The sequence below is a fragment of the Thalassophryne amazonica genome, chromosome 5 (genome assembly GCF_902500255.1).
Source record: "Thalassophryne amazonica chromosome 5, fThaAma1.1, whole genome shotgun sequence".
Lineage (NCBI taxonomy): Eukaryota > Metazoa > Chordata > Actinopteri > Batrachoidiformes > Batrachoididae > Thalassophryne > Thalassophryne amazonica.
Window position 1 is genome coordinate 14,583,534 of NC_047107.1, and position 26,625 is coordinate 14,610,158.

General features: G+C 40.7%; 1 protein-coding gene across 1 annotated transcript in view; it reads right to left on the minus strand.

Moving 5' to 3' along the window:
- Nucleotides 1-26,625, minus strand: part of npr3 (natriuretic peptide receptor 3) — a 211,077-nt gene that overhangs the window by 41,166 nt on the left and 143,286 nt on the right. Inside the window, exon 4 of the mRNA XM_034169735.1 lies at nt 7,217-7,352. Within this exon, the coding sequence (XP_034025626.1) occupies nt 7,217-7,352 (136 nt within the window). The remainder of the gene's footprint in view (nt 1-7,216; nt 7,353-26,625) is intronic.

The following is a 26,625-nucleotide window of genomic DNA, read 5'->3' on the forward strand; positions in this document are numbered from 1 at the left end:
ACAGGTGAGTGTCATGATTGGGTATAAAAGGAGCATCCCCAAAAGTCTCACCCGTTCACAAGCAAAGATGGGGTGAGGATCACCACTTTGTGAACAACTGCATGAAAAAAACAGTCCAACAGTTTAAAAACAATGTTTCTCAAGGTTGAATTGCAAGGAATTTAGGGATTCCATCATCTACAGTCCATAATATAATCAGAAGATTCAGAGAATCTGGAGAACTTTCTACATGTAAGCAACATGACCAGAATGCCTGTGACCTTCGATCCCTCAGGCAGCACTGCATTAAAAACCAACATCATTGTGTAAAGGATTTTACCACGTGGGCTCAGGAAAACAACATCCAGAAACGCCGCCGCCTTCTCTGGGCCCGAGCTCATTTGAAATGGACAGATGCAAAGTGGAAAAGTGTGCTGTGGTCTGATAACTTCACGCTTCAAATTGTTTTTGGAAATCATGGACGTCATGTCCTCTGGACAAAAGAGGAAAAAGACCATCCAGATTGTTACCAGCACAAAGCTCAAAAGCCAGTTCCCAAATGTTTACTGAGTGTTGTTAGAAGGAAAGTTGATGTAACACAGTGGTAAACATACCACTGTCCCAGGTTTTTTGAAACGTGTTGCAGGCATCCATTTCAAAATGAACAAATATTTGCACAAAAGCAATAAAGTTTATCAGTTTGAACATTAAATATCTTGTCTTTGTGGTGTATTCAACTGAATATAGGTTGAAGAGGATTAGCAAATCATTGTATTCTGTTTTTATTTACATTTTACACAATGTCCCAACTTCATTGGAATTGGGGTTGTAGTTGTGGATGAGGCTCTCTGATGGTGAAGCTGCCACTGAATATGTCTTGGACTTTATTTACATCAATTATGAAGAAATACAAACAGTATGACACTCTGTGGTAAATCTGTGTGGAGTAAACAGTTCTCAAAACTGACTGTGCAAGAAGGAGAAGTGTGAGGAAAGCCACCAAGACACCCAGAAGTTATAGGTTTCTGTCGCTGTGATTGGAGAAATTGTGAACAGTGTAAATTTTGCATTTTGTGTCGCCACTCTTAGCTTCATAGTGGAGAGTGGAGAAGGATATTCTTTCACCAAAACAGATAAAATTTAGGCTTGCATCTCAGATGTACTTTCCGGCAATTTGTAGCTAAACTGTCAGGTCTTCTTTTAAAGAAAATCCTCCTCTATACAACCTCATCATGAAGCTGTATAACTGGTGATACAAAATGCAAACTTTTAAATTTTCTATCACCAATTATTTGAAATGGCTTCACCCAACCACTAACCATGAGTGGGGAAAAAAGTTTTTTTTGTGTTATCATTAACATTCTCTGAAAAATGGCTAAAAAAAAAAAGAAAAAAAAAGAAAACTAGAGACATTCATCACAAAATGCCACGCGCGCAGTATTATTTTCCATGCAAAGTGCAGTAATATGTACTTGTATGGGGTGGGTATTTGGTTGAAGCCTTATGTGTTTGATGTAAACTGGGATATACAATGAAAAAATTGGAGATTGGCATAATATTTATTTAGAGGATGTGACAAACAGTGACCATAAAAAGTCGGTCATCGTCGCCAGCCTACAAAACAAATGCAACCACTGGTGACCTTCAAACAGAGGTCAAGCTCACTGGCCTTCAAACCCATGCGAAGTTCTCCTCCAAGGCATGTACCTACCAAATATGAAGTTTCTGCGAGCAATAGGTGCCGGGCTACTTTGCGGCAAAGGATTTGATAGTTGTGACCATTGGTGACATTGAAAAGTAGGTCAAGGTCACCGGCCTTCGAACACATGTGAAGTACTCCTCCAAAGCATGTACCCACCAAATATGAAGTTTCTGGAAGCAATAGGTGCTGAGTTACATTGTGGCGAAGGATTTGACAGTTGTGACCATTGGTGACCTTGAAAAGCAGGTCAAGGTCACTGGCCTTTGAACCCATGTGAAGTACTCATCCAAGGCATGTACCCACCAAATATGAAGTTTCTGCGAGTAATAGGTACGTAGCTATGTTGCGGCGAAGGATTTGAGAGTTGTGACCACTGGTGACCTTGAAAAGTAGATCAAGGTCACTGGCCTTCGAACCCATGCAAAGTACTCCTCCAAGGCATGTACCCACCAAATATGAAGTTTCTGCGACCAAAATAGGTGCAAAGCTAGGTTGCAGTGAAGGATTTGACAGTTGTGACCACTGGTGACCTTTAAAAGTAGGTCAAGAGGTGCCGAGCTACGTTACGGCGAACGAATTGTGCCGGGCGGAAGGATGGATGGACAGACAGACGGACAACCCGGATGCCATATGCCCCGCCTCACGGTGCAGTCGCTGCGTGGGGCATAAACAAAATCAAATATTCTGGCAAGGTATGTAAATGTTTGAGCACAACTGTTGATTTTATGGATACAGTGCATCTGGAAAGTATTCACAGCTTATTACTCTTTCCACATTTTGATATGTTACAGCCTTATTCCAAAGAACTGAAAAATAGCTTTCCACCAGACAGCTTTATCATTAATGGTCAAAACATTAAAAATCCAACCAAAATTATGAGTGAGTTTCACAAATACTTTATAAATATTGGCTCCAATTGGCCTCTACAATTACTCCACAATGTGTCGACTTTAATTGTGAGAACATCCCAAAAAATTCAAACACTAGTTCCTCACAGCAACAAATGAAAAAGAAGTAATTATTATGTTATGAGTTTCACAAGGAAGTTATCCACTGATTGTGATGATCTAGACATGTGTGTAAAACAAGTTATTGATTGCATCGCAAAACCATTATCCCATATTTTTAATCTGTCTTTTTCAATGGGTAACTTTCCTGATCTAATGAAAATGGCTAAAGTTATTCCTAATTACAAAAATGGTGAAGCAAATCATCTTTAAATTATAGGCCTATATCGATTCTTCCTCAATTCTCTAAAATTTTAGAAAAGCTTTATACTGCCTGATTAGACTCATTTTTGGATAAATTCAATATCTTAAATGATAACAAATATGGCATTCGTAAAAAATAGATCACCAACCCTAGCATTGATGGACCTCATAGAGGAAATTACAAGTAATATTGATAAAAACTTATACTCTATAGGTATCTTTATTGATCTTAAGAAAGCTGTGGGTACAATGGATCATAAGGTGCATTTGAAAAAATATACAGCAATGTGAGATAAGGGGAATTGCCTTTAATTGGATTGAGTCCTACCTAACAAACAGAAAACAGTATGTTCACATGGGGCAGGGTAGATCAATGAATGATACATTATTATGTGTTGTACCCCAGGGATCTGTGCTGGGACCCAAGCTATTCTTATTGTATATTAATGATGTGTACATGAATTTTTTTAATTTAATTTAACATGGTTTCAGAAAAGCTAAAATTGGTACTTTTTACAGACAATACTGTGTTCAGGTGAGGATTTACAATTGGTGATTGAGATATCAAAAGAAATGGGTAAACTTAAAGAATGGTTTGCTGAGAACAAACTGTGCCTCAATACTATGAAAACCGAAGTACCGTTCTTTGGAAAACGCAAAATAAACCCCAATATACAAATTAAAATTGATACTGTAATTATAAAGTTTACGAACACACTTTTCTTGGTGTAACACTGGAAACCCCATATATCAAAAATTAAAGCTAAAGTAGCAAAGAATGTAGCCTTAATGAATAAATCAAAATATATTCTTAATAAGAGAGCACGGTATATATACTCATACAAAAGCAATCTTGATCAACTATGTAAAGTTTAGAAAAGGGCAATCGGAATAATAAAGAATAATCCATTCAGGAGGATACAGAGAGCACACAAATGCCCTGTTCCTCCAATCTAAAATATTGAAATTTATTGACCTGGTTTAATTCAAAATTGCTCAAATCCTATTCAAAGTTACAGAAAAGGCACTTCCTCAAAGTATTCTAAACATGTTTTCAAAAAGAAGTGACCAGTATGACTTGAGAGACCAGACAAATTATAAAAAACAAATCTTCCGAACTACCTTGAAAAGTATGTGTATTTCTAGACGGGGAGTGGAAATATGGAAGAAAACTTTGCAAGAATCTGCCACACTTTAAAATGGTTTATAAAGAATCCTTATTACTGAATTATGAAAAAGAAATAACTAGCACTTTTCCAGACTTTAGACGCACTTATTTTCCCTTTCGTATGGGAGCAGCATAGAGTCCAACGGGAACTCCAGTGGAGGATCCGGGCAGTGAAGAAGGAGTACGGAAAGAAGATGGAGGAGCAGCTGGCCCAGAACAACGTCAGGGACGTGTGGAGAGGCCTCATGACTGCCTCTGGATTTGAGCAGGGTGCCAGTAGGACGGCAGATGGAGATTCTCGGTTTGCAGAGGAGCTAAACAGTTACTTTAACCGTTTTGGCTCCTCCACACCTGGCCCCTGCCTGCTCTCGGCTCTCCACACATCTCCAGCCGCCAGCCCTCCAGTCCTTCGGACCCCCCCACCTTCTTCCCCCGGCCACCTCCACTGCACCCCGGACTTTGTCTCTCCTCTCCCTGGACTGCATTCAGCACCAGCTCACCTCAGCTCACACCTCAGTGCCCCCCCACTAGGACTCCGATTGAGGTGAGAGGCCAGCTCCAGTGGCTGAAGCAGAGGAAAGCGGCAGGACCTGATGGGATCTCCCCAAGGCTGCTGAGGACCTGTGCAGATGAGCTCTGTGAGGTCCTCAGCCACATCTTTATCAAGAGCCTCAGCCTGGGGGTGGTCCCCACCCTGTGGAAGACCTACTGTGTGGTCCCAGTTCCCAAAACACTGCACGCCAAGGAAGCAACCCACTACACACCAGTTGCCCTGTCCTCCCACCTCATGAAGACCATGGAGCAGCTCGTCCTGTCCCACCTCTGCACCATGATGTGCGACATCCTGGACCCGCTGCAGTTCGCCTACAGGCCCAACATCGTGATAGATGACACTGTCATCTACCTGCTGCAGCGGGCACTCACCCACCTGGAGACTGGCGGGAGCGTTGTGAGAGTCATGTTCATTGATTTCTCCAGTGCTTTCAACACCATCAGACCGGCGCTGCTGCAGGGGAAGCTGGAGGACACAGGTGTGGATGACATCTCGCTGCCTGGACCATCGACTACCTCACTGACCGCCTGCAGTACGTGCGGCTGCGTGGCTGTCAGTCTGAGGTAGTAAGGTGCAGCACCGGGGCCCCCCAGGGCACCGTCCTCTAGCCTTTCCTCTTCACCCTTTATATGTCAGACTTCAACTACAACACGGACAGCTGCCACCTCTAGGAGAGCTGGACAGGGCCGTAAAAGGTACTTACCCCATTAGCAGGACTGGTATCTGCTCCTTTGTGCAAGGAGGAACAGGATGAGCACTGCCAGAGCTCTAGAAAATGACCTCCAGCAGGCCACTGCTGTGAGTGTCTTTGAACAAACAATCCATAACACACTTCATGAGGGTGGCCTGAGGTCCAGATATCATGTAGTGAGCCCTGTGCTCACTGGCCAACACTGTGGAGCTCAACCGCCATTTGCCATAGAACAACAGACTTGGCAGGTCCGCCACTGGCACCCTGTGCTTTTCACAAATGAGAGCAGGTTCAGCATGAGCACATGTGACAGACATGAAAGGGTCTGGAGACGCAGTGGAGAAGGTTATGCTGCCTGCACCAACATTTAGCATGACCGATTTGGGGTGGGTGAGTGATGGTCGGAGAAGGCATACCCCTGGAAGGACGCACAGATCTCTACAAGCTAGACAACGGCACCATGACTGCTATTATATGGTACTGAGATGAAGTCTTTGGACCCATGGTGAGACTCTACACTGGTGCAGTGTGTCCTGGGTTCCTCCTGGTGCACGACAGTACCAGCCTCATGTGGCGAGAGTATACAGGCAGTTCCTGGAAGATGAAGGAAGTGATACCACTGATTGGCCCCCACTCTCACCTGACCTAAATCCAATAGAACGCCTCTGGAACATTATGTTTCAGTCCATCAGACACAGCCAGGAGATAAGTGACACCCTGGTCCAGATCTGGGAGGAGATGCCCCAGGACACCATCTGTTGCATCATTAGGAGCACCCCCCGACATTGTCAGACATGCATACAAACACATGTGGGACAGACAAACTACTGAGAACCATTCTGAGTTGCTGCAATGAAATTTTGGCAAAATAGACAAACTTGGTACATCATTTTTTTTTCACTTTGGTTTTCGGGGTGTCTTTGAATTTAGCCCTCTCTAAGTTGACAGTTTTCATTTCCATGGCATCCTTTCATTCCTAACACATTACCCAGTCCATATCAGGAAAGACATCAAGCAGGATTCTTTTCCCACTGAGATGTGTTTTCACAGTGTTCCTTTAATTTTTTGAACATTATATAAGATGGTCACCTTGGACAGGAGAAGCTGTTTGATGTTAGCCTTTCTCAGACTTTTTGTTCCAATGTTTGCCTTTGGTTGAATGTAATTATGATGGAGACACTTGTGTGAAGACGCAAAACACCAATTGTCAAGATCACAAAAGCCTAGGATTCATTCAAACTGCAAAATGCTGGAACTCACCAATTTAGTTCAACTGAGGTTACAGAAATGTTAAACTTGATTCAACTTCTAGCATCAGTAATTAATGACATAAAGACTGTGTTTCTATCTCAAAGACGATGGACATGATGAGATAAGTAGAATGCCTCTACAAGTTCAATACTTTCATTGCATATAGATACACTTCTCATGGCTGAGTCCAGGAAATCATTGAAAGCCTGGATTCTTAGTCATGATCAATACTAAACACAGACCCACACTTTGACTTCTTGCTTAGCTTCTCAAGTGCTACAGTTAGCATCAGCAGCAATCATTGATTTGGCAAAGATCACAGCATCATCTGTGAAGTCAAGGTCATTAAATCTTTCACTCACCAACTATTTAGGAAGCTGACAAGAAAATAATTGTACTCAGAATCTAACAACCCTGTGGAAGAAAATATTACCTCCTTGCGTGATAGTATATATCTATGTATATACTTTATTTATTTTGGGCTGTAAGATTTTCTCAAGAACATGAGATAATCTGGCATTCTTAATTTTGACACCAACACATGCCAATCATGGGTCTTATTTTTATTTTTCTAATGAGTTGCAGTGCTTTGTTTCAGTTATTTTTTTTTCCCAAACTGCACCCAAGAGAATGAAAAATATAATATTCATTCTCAACATACCTTCAAAAGATCTGTTCCACATCCGAGACGTGATCTCCATTCCATCCTTCTTACCATGGCCATTTTTCATGGCTTCATGCAACGCAATGGCGTACAGCAGCATAGCATCATGGAATCCTTCCACAAACATGTTGATCTGAAATGAAGAATTGTAAACAGGAATCAGTCTATATTTTACCTTTTAGTTTAATTACAGTATCCATTGCTCATTAGTGTATGGTGCATCTAGAAAGTATTCACAGCGCTTCACTTTTTCCACATTTTGTTATGTTATAGCCTGATTCCACAATGGATGATTTTTTTTTTTTGGTCAAAATGTTACACAATACCCCATAATGACAATGTGATTTTTTTTTTGAGATTTGCGTAAATTTATTAAAAATAAAAAACTAAGAAATCGCATGTACATAAGTATTCACAGCCTTTGCCATGAAGTTCAAAATTGAGCTCAGGTGCATCCTGTTTCCACTGATCATCCTTGATGTTTATACAGCCTAATTAGAATCCACCTGGGGTAAATTCAGTTGATTGGACATGATTTGGAAAGGCACACACCTGTCTACATATAAGATCCCCATCTAAACTGATGGAGCTTGAGAGGTGCTGCAAAGAAGAATGGGCAAAACTGCCCAAAGATATGTGCACTAAGCTTGTTGCATCATATTCTACAAGACTTGAGGCTGTACTTGCTGCCAAAGGTGCATCATCATCAAGTATTGCGCAAAGGGTGTGAATACTTACGTACTCATGTGGTTTCTTTGTTTTTATTTTTAATAAATTTGCAGAAATTTCCAAAAAAGCTTTGGTTTATCTTGTCGTTATGGGGTGTCGTATGTAGAATCTTGAGGGAAAAAAATTAATTTACTCCATTTTGGAATAAGGCTGTCACATAACAAAATGTGGAAAAAGTGAAGTACTGTGAATACTTTCTGGATGCACTGTTTGTATGTATGAATGTAACACAGCATCAACATATACTTTATTAATTCACTGATCTTTTCAGGAAAGAATTTTCCTGAAAAGATCTTGTCAGTCTCTCATGTTCCCCCCTCAGATGCATCTTCTGGTTATTACATATGAAACACCAAAAATACTCAAAACAGTTGTCTGAAGTTTTATTCTCAGGAAGATTGTTACAGCAAATAGACAATTTTTGGTTATTCAATGGACAACCAAGTGCAGAGGTCCTCATTGTTTTATTACAGTCATAAGCGATCTTTAAAAAGGTGTTTATAATTAGGTTTCATAGATATTATATGAGAAAAATAAGCGATGGAGCTGAACTTTTACTGCTGACTAAATGTTGTGTCCACAATGAGCCTACAGATGCTTTGTGAGCTGGTTTTTGGGCATTTTGGTCCAGAGAATCCGAGTGATGACGTCTTCTTGTGCAGTGCCACGGATACAAGCCTGGGTTTTGGCTGAACCTGGACACGTAGCTGGTTCTCACTTAGTTTTTCAAACTGGACAGAGAGAACCCCAGGAACCAGATCTTTAGTTTTCCATCGACAAATGAGGCTGGATCCTTGGCACGGATGTGGTCCAACAGTCCTGAAAAACATAAAGAAAAAGATGATGTATACTTTGTCCAGTCATGCAGTCTGGTACAGTTGTGTTCACGTAATTTAGTCTTTATTGTATTTATTTTTTAGGTTTATTTATGATGAAGGTCACTTTGTATCTTGTTTATTGTTGTATCATGTTTGCGCATTTTTTTTTACCTTGTGGAATTTTTAATAAAGCCCACAAAACCTACAGAAGACTGGTTCTGCTTTTATTGCCTTTGCGGTGTATTCTTCTTTTTTAGATGTTGGGAAATTGACTGTAAATCGCAGCTTACCAGTTTGTGGATGCTCTGCATTTTTGTACGGGGCTGCCAGATCAAGTGTTGAGAGATAAAATAAATAAATCTTAGAAATATGATGGAAAGCACCTGGAAATACACTGACAGAGTTGGGTAAGATTACTTTGAAATGAAATGTTGCTGCAGAAAGTACAACTGAAAAACTTTGGATTAGCTGTAGTCTAAATACTTTTGAATTACTTCAAAATCCTGTAACTGAAAATGATGCACTTCATACAAAAACGGGAACTACCACAAATATTTGTTTTGAATGATGTTTTATCATTATCTGTCCTCATCATGGGTCATGAATAAATTCAGACCATTCAAATATACAGTTGTGTTCAAAATAATAGCAGTATTTGTAAAAGTGAGTAAAGCTGAAAATCCTTAAAGCAGCTTTTATTTCCAAATAAAAACATGAATAAAAATGTATCAAATTAGGCTAGCATTTGCATTTTTCTTTCTGTCACCCTTATTACACCCTTACAGGTGACCCTTATTTAAGGGTGAAGACAGCAGATGTTCTACATGATGGTTTTTGTGGATTTTTCTCTGAAAGTCTGAGTAAAAGATGTCATTCTAGACACTGTTAGGATGTACATCGTACTTTGATTAAAAAGTTGAATGGAGATGGGAAAACATGTAAAGAACTGCTGAAAATGAGGCTGCTCAGCTAAAATGATCTCAAATTCTTTAAAATGGGAACCAAAGCCAGAAAACATAGAAGAAAATGGAAAACTGCCATTGAAATGGATTGAAGAATAGCTAGAATGGCAAAGACTCGGCCAATGATCACCTCCAGGGTGATCAAAGAAGATCTAAAGTTACCTGTGAGTACTGTAACAATTAGAAGATGCCTATGTGAATCCAAACTATGAGCAAGAAGCTCCAACAAAGTCCCATTCTTGAAAATAGAAGCACTCAGAGAGCGCAAACCTCCGCCAAGGCCATAGGCTCACTGACGTCACATGAAATACCCTTTGGCAAAGAGACTTATTCCATGTCGTTTCACGCATCTACCGTCATGTTTCAGATTCAGTGGTTAACGCTCTGGGGTCCGAGGGCATTTTTTGGACAGTTCACTTGCCTGGCATAAATGTTTTATTATTGCTGTCCCTGCATCCCACAATCAAGTTTTATATCTCTTTGTTTTTCAGGACAACCTGTGCTTTCAAAATATATATGCTATAGTTGTGTTTTATAAGTGTAATAAAGGTTTACAATCAGAAATAAGAAAGGAAAACGTAAAGCGGGAAATAATTTTCCACACATATTTATTCAAAACACACAGCAAACTATAATAAACTAGTAACACATCACTCCTAAAAACAATCTTTGGTGTGTCACGTGAGGTGAATCTCCCCTATGATTGGATTTTGGAAAACCATGTGATGGTGAACCAATTCCGATTGGACACTCACATTGCTCATATCATCACACAGCTTTTATGATTGCACAGCTTTCAAAATGCTGCAGCTAGAGTACTGACGGGGACTAGAAGGAGAGAGCATATCTCACCCATATTGGCCTCTCTTCATTGGCTTCCTGTTAATTCTAGAATAGAATTTAAAATTCTTCTTCTTACTTATAAGGTTTTGAATAATCAGGTCCCATCTTATCTTAGGGACCTCGTAGTACCATATCACCCCAATAGAGCGCTTCGCTCTCAGACTGCAGGCCTACTTGTAGTTCCTAGGGTTTGTAAGAGTAGAATGGGAGGCAGAGCCTTCAGCTTTCAGGCTCCTCTCCTGTGGAACCAGCTCCCAATTCAGATCAGGGAGACAGACACCCTCTCTACTTTTAAGATTAGGCTTAAAACTTTCCTTTTTGCTAAAGCTTATAGTTAGGGCTGGATCAGGTGACCCTGAACCATCCCTTAGTTATGCTGCTATAGACGTAGACTGCTGGGGGGTTCCCATGATGCACTGTTTCTTTCTCTTTTTGCTCTGTATGCACCACTCTGCATTTAATCATTAGTGATCGATCTCTGCTCCCCTCCACAGCATGTCTTTTTCTTGGTTCTCTCCCTCAGCCCCAACCAGTCCCAGCAGAAGACTGCCCCTCCCTGAGCCTGGTTCTGCTGGAGGTTTCTTCCTGTTAAAAGGGAGTTTTTCCTTCCCACTGTAGCCAAGTGCTTGCTCACAGGGGGTCGTTTTGACCGTTGGGGTTTTACATAATTATTGTATGGCCTTGCCTTACAATATAAAGCGCCTTGGGGCAACTGTTTGTTGTGATTTGGCGCTATATAAAAAAAATTGATTGATTGATTGATTGATGAGGAATACAAAGATGGTGGACGGTGGCTCAAAAGTCCGTGGAGTTAACTTTTCAGCAAAAAAGGAAGTTTCTATCTCATATCATTAAAAAGTTATTTATAATTTAGTAAAGCTTGGTCTCAGCCCTCATATACGACGGCATCGGCCCCAGAGGGTTAAACCCTTAGATCTTCAGCAAATGTATTTATAAAGAGAAACTGCATGAACTACACAAGTTTTTTTTTCTAATAACAAGTTTATTCAATGAGGAGAAACAAATGCTAAATTATTGTTGTGTTGTAACTTAATTTTTGTTTAGCCTTTGTGACCCATCTTCATGAAGTTAGATGCAAAAATGTTGAAACTGGCCCAATTCTGCAATGATTAAGAATCCTTCTCAAAGTTACTTGATCCAGATCGTGTTCCGGATCATTACCAAAATTTAATGACTTCTAAGTTAGGCCAAGATACACCCCTGGTAAAAATTTCATTGAAATCCGTTGAGGATTTTTTTGAGTAATCCTGCTAAAAACCAACCAACAAACTAGAAGCACTTGGAGAGCGCAAACCTCTGCCAAGGCCATAGGGTCACTGATGTCACATGGAATACCCTTTGGCAAAGAGACTTATTCCACGTCGTTTCATGCATCTACCGTCATGTTTCAGATTCAGTGGTTAAACACTTAGATCTTCAGCAAATGTATTTATAAAGAGAAACTGCATGAACTACACAAGTTTTTTTTATTTTCTAATAAGTTTATTCAGTGAGGAGAAACAAATGCTAAATTATTGTTGTGTCATAACTTGTTTTTTGTTCAGCCTTTGTGATCCGTCTTCATGAAGTTAGATGCAAAAATATTGAAACTGGCCCTATCCTGCAATGATAAAGAATCCTTAAAAAATTACTGGATCCGGATCATGTTCCAAAACATCAGAATTAGTGTATTATTTAAAATAAAAAATTAAAAGATATGTGTTATACACGACCGAAAACATAACCTCCTTGGCGGAGGTAATAAGAAAGGAAAAAGTAAAGCGGAAAATAATTTTCCACACACATTTATTCAAAACACACAGCAAACTATAATAATCTAGTAACACATCACTCCATTCACCTCACGTGACATACCAAAGTATGTCACGTGAGGTGAATCTGCCCTACGACTGGATTTTGGAAAACCATGTGACGGTGAACCAATTCTGATTAGACACTCACATTGCTCACGTCATCACACAGCTTCTATGAGGAGTACAAAGATGGTGGACAGTGGCTCGAATGTTCGCGGAGTTAACGTTTCAGCAAAACAAAAAAGTAAGTTTCTATCTCATATCATTAAAACTTATTTATAATGTAGCAAAGCTTGGTCTCAGCCAGATTGTGTTCCGGATCATTACCAAAATTTAATGACTTCTAAGTTAGGCCAAGACACACCCCTGGTAAAAATTTCATTGAAACCCATTGAGGATTTTTTGAGTAATCCTGCTAACAAACCAACCAACCAACCAACCAACCAACAAACAAACGGACGTGACCGAAAACATAACCTCCTTGGCAGAGGTAAAAATGACGTTAAAATTTGCCAAAGAACACATTGACTAGCCTAAAGAGTACTTGTACAAAATTTTGTGCACTGATGAAAGCAAGATTGCTCTTTTTGGGTCTCGGGGCTACAGACAGTTTTTCAGACAACCCCCAAAAATTGAATTTAAGCCACAGCACACTGTTGACAGTGAAACATGGTGGAGCAAACATGATGATATGGGGATGTTTCTCATTCTATGGTGTTGGGCCTATTTATCGCATACCAGGAATCATAGATCAGTTAGAATACATCAAAATACTTGAAGACGTCATGTTGTCTTATGTGGAAGAGGAAATGCCTTGAAATGGGTGTTTCAACAAGACAATGACCCCAAACACACCAGCAACCTGGTTCCAGACCAACAAGATTAAAGTTATGGAGTGGCCAGCCCAATCCTTGCACCTTAATCCAATAGAAAACTTCTGGGGTGACATCAAAAGTGCTGTTTCTGAGGCAAAACTAAGAAATGCAGAGGAATTGTGGAATGCAGTCCAGTGGTCCTGGGCTGGAATACCTGTTCACAAGTGCCAGAATTTGGTCGACTCCATGCAACACAGATGTGAAGCAGTTCTCAGAAACACTGGTTATACAACTAAATATTAGTTCAGTGATTCACAGAAAAGCTAAATCTTCAAACATTTTTCAGTCGACTCAGTAAATGCTTGTGTTTGTAAAGAAAAATGCAGATACCGCTATTTTTATGAACAGCCTAATATTTCATTTTCTTCACTTTCTATAAAATAATATCAAGGTTGATCATTTGTTTTCTTCAGGTTTTGATTTAGAATAGACTGTGCAGTCTTCCCAGTGCATTTGTGTGTATGGAAATAAAAGCTATTTCAAGGATTATGAGCTTTACTCACTTTTTTAAACACACTGCTGTTATTTTGAATACATCTGTGTGTTTCATGCTTGATGACGGAAAACTGCAATCAGTGTAAGCCATGTCAAAAAGAAAGGAAAGTTTAACAAATGTTGGGTTTACAAAAAAAAAAAAATTAAGTTTCAGACAGTCCTTTTGTTAAGGCATATGCACCCCCTATCCTCCAAGCCATGACAAAAGGGAGCTCCCCTAAGGGCATGGACACTCTGGGCAAAGCCCTAACAACCTATGTACTGATGCAACATAAACTAATGTGTGAGCTGTCAGCTGCCTGATATCACAAAGAAATCAGACGCTTTAACTCTGTTAACCACAGCTGATTGCATCCACCTCAGCAAACAGATCAGAGCTTTAAATCCCACAGGGAGGAATGCAGGGTGGAACTGAGCCACATGGGGTGTGCAGCCAGTACATTCTGAGTGTCTGTTCCAAGCCCAGATAAATGAGTAGGGTTGCATCACGAAGGGCATCTGGTGTAAAAACGCCAACATATTGATGCAGGTCACAAATCAAATTTCCATACCAGCTCAGTTGAGGTACGGGTTAACAACAGCTGCAACCAGTGCTGTTGCCCAGCAGGGTGCCAAGCGCAAATTGGGCTACTGCTGTACAAAGAAGAGGAGGAGAACATGTCCATAGACGGAGGGAGAAGAAGAAAACTAAAAGGGTGAAGTGACAGTCGGGACTTTGAATGTTAGCAGTATAACTGGTAAAGGGAGAGAGCTGGCTGATATGATGGAGAAGAAAAAGGTAGACATATTGTGTGTGCAAGAGATTAAGTGGATGGGAAGTAAGACCAGGAGCATAGGCGGTGGGTTCAAGTTGTTGTATTATGTTGTGGATAAGAAGAGAAATGGTGTTGGGGTCATTTTAAAGGAAGCGTATGTTAAGAGTATGTTGGCGGTTAAACAAGTGTCATACAGGGTGATGAGAGTGAAGTTGGAAATTGAAGGGGTGATGATGAATATCATCAGTGCATATGTCCCACACGTAAGTTGCGAAATGAAGGAAAAAGAAGATTTCGGGAGTGAGTTAGACGAGGTGGTGAAGAGTGTGCCCAAGCATGAAAGAGTGGTGATAGGAGCAGACTTCAGTGGGCATGTTGGTGAAGGAAACAAAGGTGACGAGGAAGTAATGGGTAGATATGAGATCAAGGACAGGAATATGGAAGGGCAGATGGTAGCTGATTTTGCAAAAAGGATGCAAATGCCTGTTAGGAATACATACTTTAAGAAAAAAAGAAGAGTATAGGGTAACATATAGTAAGAGTGGCGGAAGGTGCACACAGGTGGACTACATTCTTTGTCGGAGATGCAAGCTAAAAGAAATTGGAGACTGTAAGGTGGTGGCAGGAGAGAGTGTAGCGAGACAGCATAGGACGGTGGTTTGTAGGATGACCTTAGAGGTGAAAAAGAAGAAGAGTGAGAGCTCAACAAAGGATCAGATGGTGGAAGCTGAAGGAGGAAGACTGATGCTCAGGAAAGAAGAAAGAGGAGATGTGGTGTAAGGTAAACAGAGAAGTGGGAAAGGCCAAAGTAAAGGCCTGCAGTCAGCTGTACATGAAGCTAAATACTAAGGAGGGACAAAAGGACTTGTACTGTTTGGTCTGAGCTGGAAACCATGTGCAGCAGGTTGGGTGGTAAAAGATGCAGATTGTAATGTGCTAACAAGTGAGAAGAGTGTGGGAATGTTGTGATGAACTGATGAATGAAGAACATTCACGAGGGAGAGACAGAAAAAAATAAATTCAAGAAATAAATAATATGCAAACAGTCTGAGAGATATGCGAGCCACAGACACACGGACAGACACACAGATGCGTCTTGCTTTATTTTCACAATTTACACATCAACAAAGATGAGTCACTCTCTTTCTTAAACAGATGCCTATAATGCATTCATCGGAAAAGACAGAAAAAATAAAGAAATAAGTAACACACAAATAGTCTGAGATGATGAATGCAAATTTGGAATTTGAGAGAATATCATATTTCGAAAGCCACATGAGATCAGACAATAAATGTAGGTTTTTAATGTTGATTAAACTGACATTATCATTGCCTGACAAAGCATTTTATGACTTCATATCAGTAACCAATAGAAAAACTGATAAAAAAAAAAAATGTTTTGTGACCTTCATTTTCACAAAATCAAACATAACTGCTCTCAAATAAGCCTTTATGGAGGCTGACGTTAACCCTCGCACAGACGATTCATTCTTATGATCTCACACGTGAATATGATGTAGTTCTGACAGAACTGTCATTATTTATTGTTCATGTGACAAAGTACAGAAACCTGCTTATTGAATCGTAATAGTAAAATGTTGGGTATGGGTTAGTATTGGGAATTAGAGCTGTCTTTCTTTCTCGCTGGAGTTATTGAGCGGACTGGAGCAATTAGTATACCTGACAGAATGGAAATATCATGTAGCATCGGGTTTCATATTATACCGTGGAGGCAATGTCTGACACCAGCAACAAATATAATGCTGAAATTGGTCACATTAGACCAGGTGTGAAAGAGACCCACTCACACCCCTCACCCATCCCAATGACAATGGACTCCCGACTCCCCTGGACACCTCCACCCTCCCCTCTGCAACACCACCTGCACTAACAATTGGTGAAGAGGAAGTATGCCAGCACTTTCGCAAACAAAAGATCAAAAAGCTCCAGAACCTGATGGTGTATCCCCCTCATGTCTGAGAGCCTGTGCTGATTGGCTGGCCCCCATCTTCACCCGGATCTTCAACATATCTCTGGAGCTGTGCGAGGTCCCCTCCTCCTTCAAACACTCCACTATTATCCCAGTCCCAAATAAACCCTCCATAATAGGACTAAATGACTACAGGCCTGTCACCCTGACATCTGTAATCATGAAATCTTTTGAATGGCTGGTGTTGAACCACTGGAAGGACATCACAGAACCCCTGCTGGACCCCCTGCAGTTTACCTACTGGACAAACAGGTCAGTTGAGGATGCAGCCAACATGGGACTGCATTACATCCTGCAGCACCTAGACTCTGCAGAGACGTACGTGAGGATCCTGTTCATGGACTTCAGCTCGGCGTTCAACACAATCACCCTCGACATTCTCCACAAAAAACTCTCCAACCCCTGTGTGCTAGCTTCCACCTGTCAGTGGATCTCCAACGTCCTGACAGACAGGACACAGCAGGTGAGGCTGGGGAGCACCACATCCAGCACATGTACAGTCAGCACTGGATCCCCTCAAGGGTGTGTGCTCTCCCCACTGCTCTTCTCCCACTATACAAACAACTGCACCTCAGGGAACCCCTCTGTTAAACTCCTGAAGTTGCTGCTGTGGCACTCTGATCGCTCCCCCGTCTTTTATGATGAAACTAGCTGGGGTACCCGGCACTGCCCGGGTTAACCTGTTTTAGACATAAGCCAAATGCCAATCATTTTAATCAAAACAATTGCCCAACATTTGTTTTGTAATGCTGATGTCTTATAAATATAATAGTTAATGGGCTAAAGTTTGTCCAGCAGAATTATAAGAGGTGGACTCCCCAAACTAAGTGGAAATACTGGGTTAAAAGACAAACACATTTGAAGTCCTTCATGCAGACTTTGTTTTGCAAACAACTTTATAACAAAATTCCACAGAAAAGCTAGGTAACAGTAAATGTAAATATCAATGAATCAAAATTGACGTAGTGGTGCATTTCACTGTTTTTACATTGCAATTTTACAAACATAAAATGAATGTATTCAGACAGGAAGGCAAACTGGGTTGTACAGGACAGTCAGGTGCTTAACAGTTGAGAATATAAAGTAGCTGAATGAAGGGATTAAATAAACAGAGATGGCCAACACATATACAGGGCTGGAAATTTGAATCTGCCTGGTCATACCCACAGCCTCAGTCTAAGCATGTTGTTGTTTTGCTGAGTGTGCTGTGGCTGTGTTGTACTGAGTGTGCTGTAGAAATGGAGTAAATAAACAGAGATGGCCAACACATATACAGGGCTGGAAATTTGAATCTGCCTGGTCAGACCCACAGCCTCAGTCTAAGCATGTTGTTGTTTTGCTGAGTGTGCTGTGGCTGTGTTGTACTGAGTATGCAGTAGAAATGGAATAAATAAACAGAGATGGCCAACACATATACAGGGCTGTAAATTTGAATCTGCCTGGTCAGACCCACAGCCTCAGCCTAAGCATGTTATTGTTTTGCTGAGTGTGCTGTGGCTGTGCTGTGCTGAGTGTGCTGTAGAAAGGGATTAAATAAGCAAAGATGGCCAACACATATACAGGGCTGGAAATTTAAATCTGCCTGGTCATATCCACAGAGCTATTTTGGGGTATTTTTCAGTTCAACTTTTAAAAAATGGTACCAGTTTGTTCCCCATGTCATGAGGATTCAGAATATATGAGGTCTGTCAATAAAGTATAGGTCCTTTTTATTTTTTCAAAAACTATATGGATTTCATTCATATGTTTTTACGTCAGACATGCTTGAACCCTCGTGCGCATGCGTGAGTTTTTCCACGCCTGTCGGTGACGTCATTCGCCTGTGAGCACTCCTTGTGGGAGGAGTCGTCCAGCCCCTCGTCGGAATTCCTTTGTCTGAGAAGTTGCTGAGAGACTGGCGCTTTGTTTGATCAAAATGTTTTCTAAACCTGTGAGACACATCGAAGTGGACACGGTTTGAAAAATTAAGCTGGTTTTTGGTGAAAATCTTAACAGCTGATGAGAGGTTTTGAGGTGATACTGTCGCTTTAAGGACTTCCCACGGTGCGAGACGTCGTGCAGCGCTCCCAGGCGCCGTCGTCAGCCTGTTTCAAGCTGAAAACCTTCACATTTCAGGCTCTATTGATCCAGGACGTCGTGAGAGAACAGAGAAGTTTCACAAGAAGTCGGTTTCAGCATTTTATCCGGATATTCCACTGTTAAAGGAGATTTTTGTAATGAAAGACGTGCGGACGGATTGCAGCGTTGGCTCGCAGCCGCTGTGACGCTCTGCCACAGGAAAAACACCTCTGTTGGAAGCCTTAAGGACAAGTTGGAACATGTCCAGCTGTTAAACAATTTCTCATATACTCACTCCACTGAAAGCCATCAAAAGCCGCCTGGATTTTACAAATGGTTATCAACACGGAGGTGTTTTTCCTGTGCCACCGCACCGCGCCGGCTGCGTCCCGACGCGCGGACCCGTTCGCACGTCTTTCATTAAAAAAATCTCCTTTAACAGTGGAATATCCGGATAAAATGCTGAAACCGACTTCTTCTGAAACTTCTTTGTTCTCTCACGACGTCCTGGATCAATAGAGCCTGAAATGTGGAGGTTTTCAGCTTGAAACAGGCTGACGATGGCGCCTGGGACCACTGCGCGACGTCTCGCTCCGTGGGAAGTCCTTAAACCGACAGTATCACCTCAAAATCTCTCATCAGCCATTAAAAATTTCACAGAAAACCAGCTTAATTTTTCAAACCGTGTCCGCTTCGATGTGTCTCACAGGTTTAGAAAAAATTTTGATCAAACAAAGCGCCAGTCTCTCAGCAACTTCTCAGACAAAGGAATTCCGACGAGGGGCTGGATGACTCCTCCCACAAGGAGTGCTCACAGGCGAATGACGTCACTGACAGGCGTGGAAAAACTCACGCATGCGCACGAGGGTTCAAGCATGTCTGACGTAAAAACATATGAATGAAATCCATATAGTTTTTGAAAAAAATAAAAAGGACCTATACTTTATTGACAGCCCTCATATATAGTTTTTAGGGCTACATATTATAGTTTGGGGGTTTATTCCGGACAGACAGAAAGACAGACAGACGTAGCCCTTTATGTATATAGATAATGCTGAATTTATGTGGAAACGATTGTTGTACAAAAGCTTCAGATAGCTGTTGCTGAGATAGATGATGAGTGTTTGAGATGATGCAGTTTTAAGCAGAAACCTGTTGTGTGTGTGAGGGAAAGTCAGGCATGACATTTTGGCCATGCGGCGTGATCCAGAATGATCCAGAATACAGGTACCTCAATTTTAAGGACTCCAGAAGGTGGAGAAGGCCACAAAGATGTAAATGGACTGCATTTATATAGCGCTTTTCCATCTGCATCAGATGCTCAAAGTGCTTTACAATTATGCCTCACATTCACCCCGATGTCAGGGTTCTGCCATACAAGGCGCTCACTACACACCGGGAGCAATAGTGGATTAAAGGCCTTGCCCAAGGGTCCTTAGTGATTTTCCAGTCAGGTGGGGATTTGAACCCATGATCTTCTGGACTCAAGCCCAACACCTTAACCACTAGACCATCACCTCCCAAATCAGATGTCTATATTTCATTTAGCTGTAGCAGATAAATGGTTATTTCCAGTAGGTGGGGATGAACTAGTTGTCTGCCTGGGTGGTTTTCATCCAGGACCCGAGACATTAGCATAGTGTGGTAGATGTGGCAATGTACCACATCACTGCATGCTCTGACCCCTGAACTGACCTGCTGTAAATGACATGTTCAGTGACTTGGAAATGTTCATGTATCCAAACCCCCAAAATGTCAAATAACTGTCTGTAAAATCTAATATGTGTATTAAAGAATCAGCCATTTATTGAGCGTAATTTGCCCAGTTATTTCTGGGCTCTGAAAATGGTGTGAACTCACACACACTCATCTTCAACCACTTAGTCCAATTAAGGGTCACGGGGGGCTGGAGCCTATCCCAGCAGTCATAGAGTACAAGACGGGGTACACCCTGTGACAGGACCCCAGTATGTCGCAGGACCACATACAGACAAACAAACACATTCACACCCGCACACACCTACAGACAATTTAAAGTTTCCAATTGTCTTGATTTTCCCCATATCTGGCTTCTTATTTGGTTTTGTCTCTCGTCTGTGTCCATGTCCCCAGTCTTCGATCCTCTATCTTTGATTTTCTGTTATATGGAGGTCGCTGGTTTTGTTTTCTATTTATCATTAGTCATGAGTCAAGATCCATTCTAGTTTGTGTCCAGCATTTTTCTTTTCCTATTGTGTAATCATTAGTTGAATCACCTGTTTGTTTCATTTTTGATAATATGTTGAATTATCTGTTTATTGTCTCTTGGCCACTAGGGAGTTCCATTCCAGTTTAATCTGAGCCTTTATTTTTGTTGTTGATCTCTTTTCAGTACTTTGGTTTTCTGGTTAATTCGTTATTCTTTCATGTTAGGTATTCTTTATGTTATTTCATGTTTATTAGAACTTGTTTATTAGAACTTCGTCAATGGTTTTGGCATTTTGTTTAGATCACGTGGTTTTAGGTTCATCTTTGAGTTGGGCCCTTTTCACTTTGCTTTTGTCTTACTGCACTCTCTTGTCTGGGGTTCAGGGTTTGGTGTGGGTGTGTTTTGTCACTTCTGTTTGCCCACTTCTAGAATATTCTCCACACCTGTGTCTTGTTTCCCTAATTTCCTCCTGTGTATTTAAACCCTGCTTGCCTAATGTTCATTGTGCTTATCACCCTGTGTTTCAGCCTTCATCAGTTTTTCTGACCTCGCTTTCACTTCAGCTCTGATTGCATTGTCTCTCCGTGCCACTGAACTCTGCCTGTTATATATATATATATATATATATATATATATATATATATATATATATATATATATATATATATATATATATATATATATATACATACAGTAGTGTTCAGAATAATAGTAGTGTTATGTGACTAAAAGATTAATCCAGGTTTTGAGTATATTTCTTATTTTTACATGGGAAACAAGGTACCAGTAGATTCAGTAGATTCTCACAAATCTAACAAGACCAAGCATTCATGATATGCACACTCTTAAGGCTATGAAATTGGGCTAATAGTAAAAAAAAGTAGAAAAGGGGGTGTTCACAATAATAGCAGTGTGGCATTCAGTCAGTGAGTTCGTCAATTTTGTGGAACAAACAGGTGTGAATCAGGTGTCCCTTATTGAAAGCCTGAGGAAAATGGGACGTTCAAGACATTGTTCAGAAGAACAGCGTAGTTTGATTAAAAAGTTGATTGTAGAGGGGAAAAGTTATATGCAGGTGCAAAAAATTATAGGCTGTTCATCTACAATGATCTCCAATGCTTTAAAATGGACAAAACAACCAGAGACGTGTGGACGAAAATGGAAAACAACCATTAAAATGGATAGAAGATTAACCAGAATGGCAAAGGCTCACCCACTGATCAGCTCCAGGATGATCAAAGACAGTCTGGAGTTACCTGTAAGTGCTGTGACAGTTAGAAGATGCCTGTGTGAAGCTAATTTATTTGCAAGAATCCCCCGCAAACTCCCTCTTTTAAATAAAAGACATGTGCAGAAGAGGTTACAATTTGCCAAAGAACACATCAGTTGGCCTAAAGAGAAATGGAGGAATATTTTGTGGACTGATGAGAGTAAAATTGTTCTTTTTGGGTCCAAGAGCAACAGACACTTTGTGAGACGACCCCCAAACTCTGAATTCAAGCCAGAGTTCACAGTGAAGACAGAGAAGCATGGTGGTGCAAGCATCATGATATGGGCATGTTTCTCCTACTATGGTGTTGGGCCTATATATCACATACCAGTAATATGGATCAGTTTGGATATGTCAAAATACTTGAAGAGGTCATGTTGCCTTATGCTGAAGAGGACATGCCCTTGAAATGGGTGTTTCAAAAAGACAATGACCCCAAGCACACAAGTAAACGAGCAAAATCTTGGTTCCAAACCAACAAAATTAATGTTTTGGAGTGGCCTGCCCAATCCCCGGACCTAAATCCAATTGAGAACTTGTGGGGTGACATCAAAAAAGCTGTTTCTGAAGCAAAACCAAGAAATGTGAATGAACTGTGGAATGTTGTTAAAGAATCTTGGAGTGGAATAACAGCTGAAAGGTACCACAAGTTGGTTGTCTCCATGCCTCGCAGATGTGAAGAAATCATGAAAAACTGTGGTTATACAACTAAATACTAGTTTAGTGATTCACAGGATTGCTAAAAAAGCAGTTTGAACATAACAGTTTTGAGTTTGTAACATCAACAGCAGATGCTACTATTATTGTGAACACCCCATTTTCTACTTTTTTTTACTAATAGCCCAATTTCATAGCCTTAAGAGTGTGCATATCATGAATGCTTGGTCTTGTTGGATTTGTGAGAATCTACTGAATCTACTGGTACCATGTAAAAAAAAGAAATATATCCAAAACTGGATTAATCTTTTTAGTCACACTGCACTACTATTATTCTGAATTTTCAGACCTTTTGTCTGACTTAGTGCTTAGCTCACATAAGATAATTATAGTGGGCGATTTTAACATCCACACAGATGCTGAGAATGACAGCCTCAACACTGCATTTAATCTATTATTAGACTCTATTGGCTTTGCTCAAAAAGTAAATGAGTCCACCCACCACTTTAATCATATCTTAGATCTTGTTCTGACTTATGGTATGGAAATAGAAGACTTAACAGTATTCCCTGAAAACTCCCTTCTGTCTGATCATTTCTTAATAACATTTACATTTACTCTGATGGACTACCCAGCAGTGGGGAATAAGTTTCATTACACTAGAAGTCTTTCAGAAAGCGCTGTAACTAGGTTTAAGGATATGATTCCTTCTTTATGTTCTCTAATGCCATATACCAACACAGTGCAGAGTAGCTACCTAAACTCTGTAAGGGAGATAGAGTATCTCGTCAATAGTTTTACATCCTCATTGAAGACAACTTTGGATGCTGTAGCTCCTCTGAAAAAGAGAGCTTTAAATCAGAAGTGTCTGACTCCATGGTATAACTCACAAACTCGTAGCTTAAAGCAGATAACCTGTAAGTTGGAGAGGAAATGGCGTCTCACTAATTTAGAAGATCTTCACTTAGCCTGGAAAAAGAGTCTGTTGCTCTATAAAAAAGCCCTCCGTAAAGCTAGGACATCTTTCTACTCATCACTAATTGAAGAAAATAAGAACAACCCCAGGTTTCTTTTCAGCACTGTAGCCAGGCTGACAAAGAGTCAGAGCTCTATTGAGCTGAGTATTCCATTAACTTTAACTAGTAATGACTTCATGACTTTCTTTGCTAACAAAATTTTAACTATTAGAGAAAAAATTACTCATAACCATCCCAAAGACGTATCGTTATCTTTGGCTGCTTTCAGAGATGCCGGTATTTGGTTAGACTCTTTCTCTCCGATTGTTCTGTCTGAGTTATTTTCATTAGTTACTTCATCCAAACCATCAACATGTTTATTAGACCCCATTCCTACCAGGCTGCTCAAGGAAGCCCTACCATTATTTAATGCTTCGATCTTAAATATGATCAATCTATCTTTGTTAGTTGGCTATGTACCACAGGCTTTTAAGGTGCAGAGGAATGGTCTATTTGAAGAGTTTCAGTCAGGTTTTAGAATTCATCATAGTACAGAAACAGCATTAGTGAAGGTTACAAATGATCTTCTTATGGCCTCGGACAGTGGACTCATCTCTGTGCTTGTTCTGTTAGACCTCAGTGCTGCTTTTGATACTGTTGACCATAAAATTTTATTACAGAGATTAGAGCATGCCATAGGTATTAAAGGCACTGCGCTGCGGTGGTTTGAATCATATTTGTCTAATAGATTACAATTTGTTCATGTAAATGGGGAATCTTCTTCACAGACTAAAGTTAATTATGGAGTTCCACAAGGTTCTGTGCTAGGACCAATTTTATTCACTTTATACATGCTTCCCTTAGGCAGTATTGCTTAAATTTTCATTGTTACGCAGATGATACCCAGCTTTATCTATCCATGAAGCCAGAGGACACACACCAATTAGCTAAACTGCAGGATTGTCTTACAGACATAAAGACATGGATGACCTCTCATTTCCTGCTTTTAAACTCAGATAAAACTGAAGTTATTGTACTTGGCCCCACAAATCTTAGAAACATGGTGTCTAACCAGATCCTTACTCTGGATGGCATTACCCTGACCTCTAGTAATACTGTGAGAAATCTTGGAGTCATTTTTGATCAGGATATGTCATTCAAAGCGCATATTAAACAAATATGTAGGACTGCTTTTTTGCATTTACGCAATATCTCTAAAATCAGAAAGGTCTTGTCTCAGAGTGATGCTGAAAAACTAATTCATGCATTTATTTCCTCTAGGCTGGACTATTGTAATTCATTATTATCAGGTTGTCCTAGAAGTTCCCTAAAAAGCCTTCAGTTAATTCAAAATGCTGCAGCTAGAGTACTGACGGGGACTAGAAGGAGAGAGCATATCTCACCCATATTGGCCTCTCTTCATTGGCTTCCTGTTAATTCTAGAATAGAATTTAAAATTCTTCTTCTTACTTATAAGGTTTTGAATAATCAGGTCCCATCTTATCTTAGGGACCTCGTAGTACCATATCACCCCAATAGAGCGCTTCGCTCTCAGACTGCAGGCTTACTTGTAGTTCCTAGGGTTTGTAAGAGTAGAATGGGAGGCAGAGCCTTCAGCTTTCAGTCTCCTCTCCTGTGGAACCAGCTCCCAATTCAGATCAGGGAGACAGACACCCTCTCTACTTTTAAGATTAGGCTTAAAACTTTCCTTTTTGCTAAACTTATAGTTAGGGCTGGATCAGGTGACCCTGAACCATCCCTTAGTTATGCTGCTATAGACGTAGACTGCTGGGGGGTTCCCATGATGCACTGTTTCTTTCTCTTTTTGCTCTGTATGCACCACTCTGCATTTAATCATTAGTGATCGATCTCTGCTCCCCTCCACAGCATGTCTTTTTCCTGGTTCTCTCCCTCAGCCCCAACCAGTCCCAGCAGAAGACTGCCCCTCCCTGAGCCTGGTTCTGCTGGAGGTTTCTTCCTGTTAAAAGGGAGTTTTTCCTTCCCACTGTAGCCAAGTGCTTGCTCACAGGGGGTCGTTTTGACCGTTGGGGTTTTACATAATTATTGTATGGCCTTGCCTTACAATATAAAGCGCCTTGGGGCAACCGTTTGTTGTGATTTGGCGCTATATAAAAAAATTGATTGATTGATTGAACACTACTGTATATACAGTGAGGAAAATAAGTATTTGAACACCCTGCGATTTTGCACGTTCTCCCACTTAGAAATCATGGAGGGGTCTGAAATTTTCATCTTAGGTGCATGTCCACTGTGAGAGACATAATCTAAAAAAAAAAAAAAAAAAAATCCGGAAATCACAATGTATAATTTTTTAATAATTTATGTGTATGTTACTGCTGCAAATAAGTATTTGAACACCTGCCAACCAGCAAGAATTCTGGCTCTCACAGACCTGTTAATTTTTCTTTAAGAAGCCCTCTTATTTTGCACTCTTTACCTGTACTAATTGCACCTGTTTGAACTTGTTACCTATATAAAAGACACCTGTTCACACACTCAGTCAACCACACTCCAACCTGTTCACCATAGCCAAGACCAAAGAGCTGTCTTAGGACACCAGGGACAAAACTGTAGACCTGCACAAGGCTGGGATGGACTACAGGACAACAGGCAAGCAGCTTGGTAGAAGACAACAACTGTTATGGTTATTTATGTTGTATGGCTGGGGGGGCCTGGCTGCCTTTTTGTTTCTGTCTTTTGTTTTTCCTTCCAGGTGGCTTGCATTTGGGACTGAGTGGCTGTGTAGCTGAGTTTATCAGGACCTCACCCTGATCACCTGAGGCTGATCACCTGCGGCTCGTCAGGACTCACAGCTGTGGTGCATCTACATGGATTGGAACATGGTGGCATTTAAGACTGGAGTACACAGTGTGTATTTGCCAGAGACTCGACCTTGTGACCAGACGGGTGAGATCGTCGTCTCAAGAGCCATCTCATCATCAGTGGATGCAGAGAACGTCCAGGTTTGATGCATG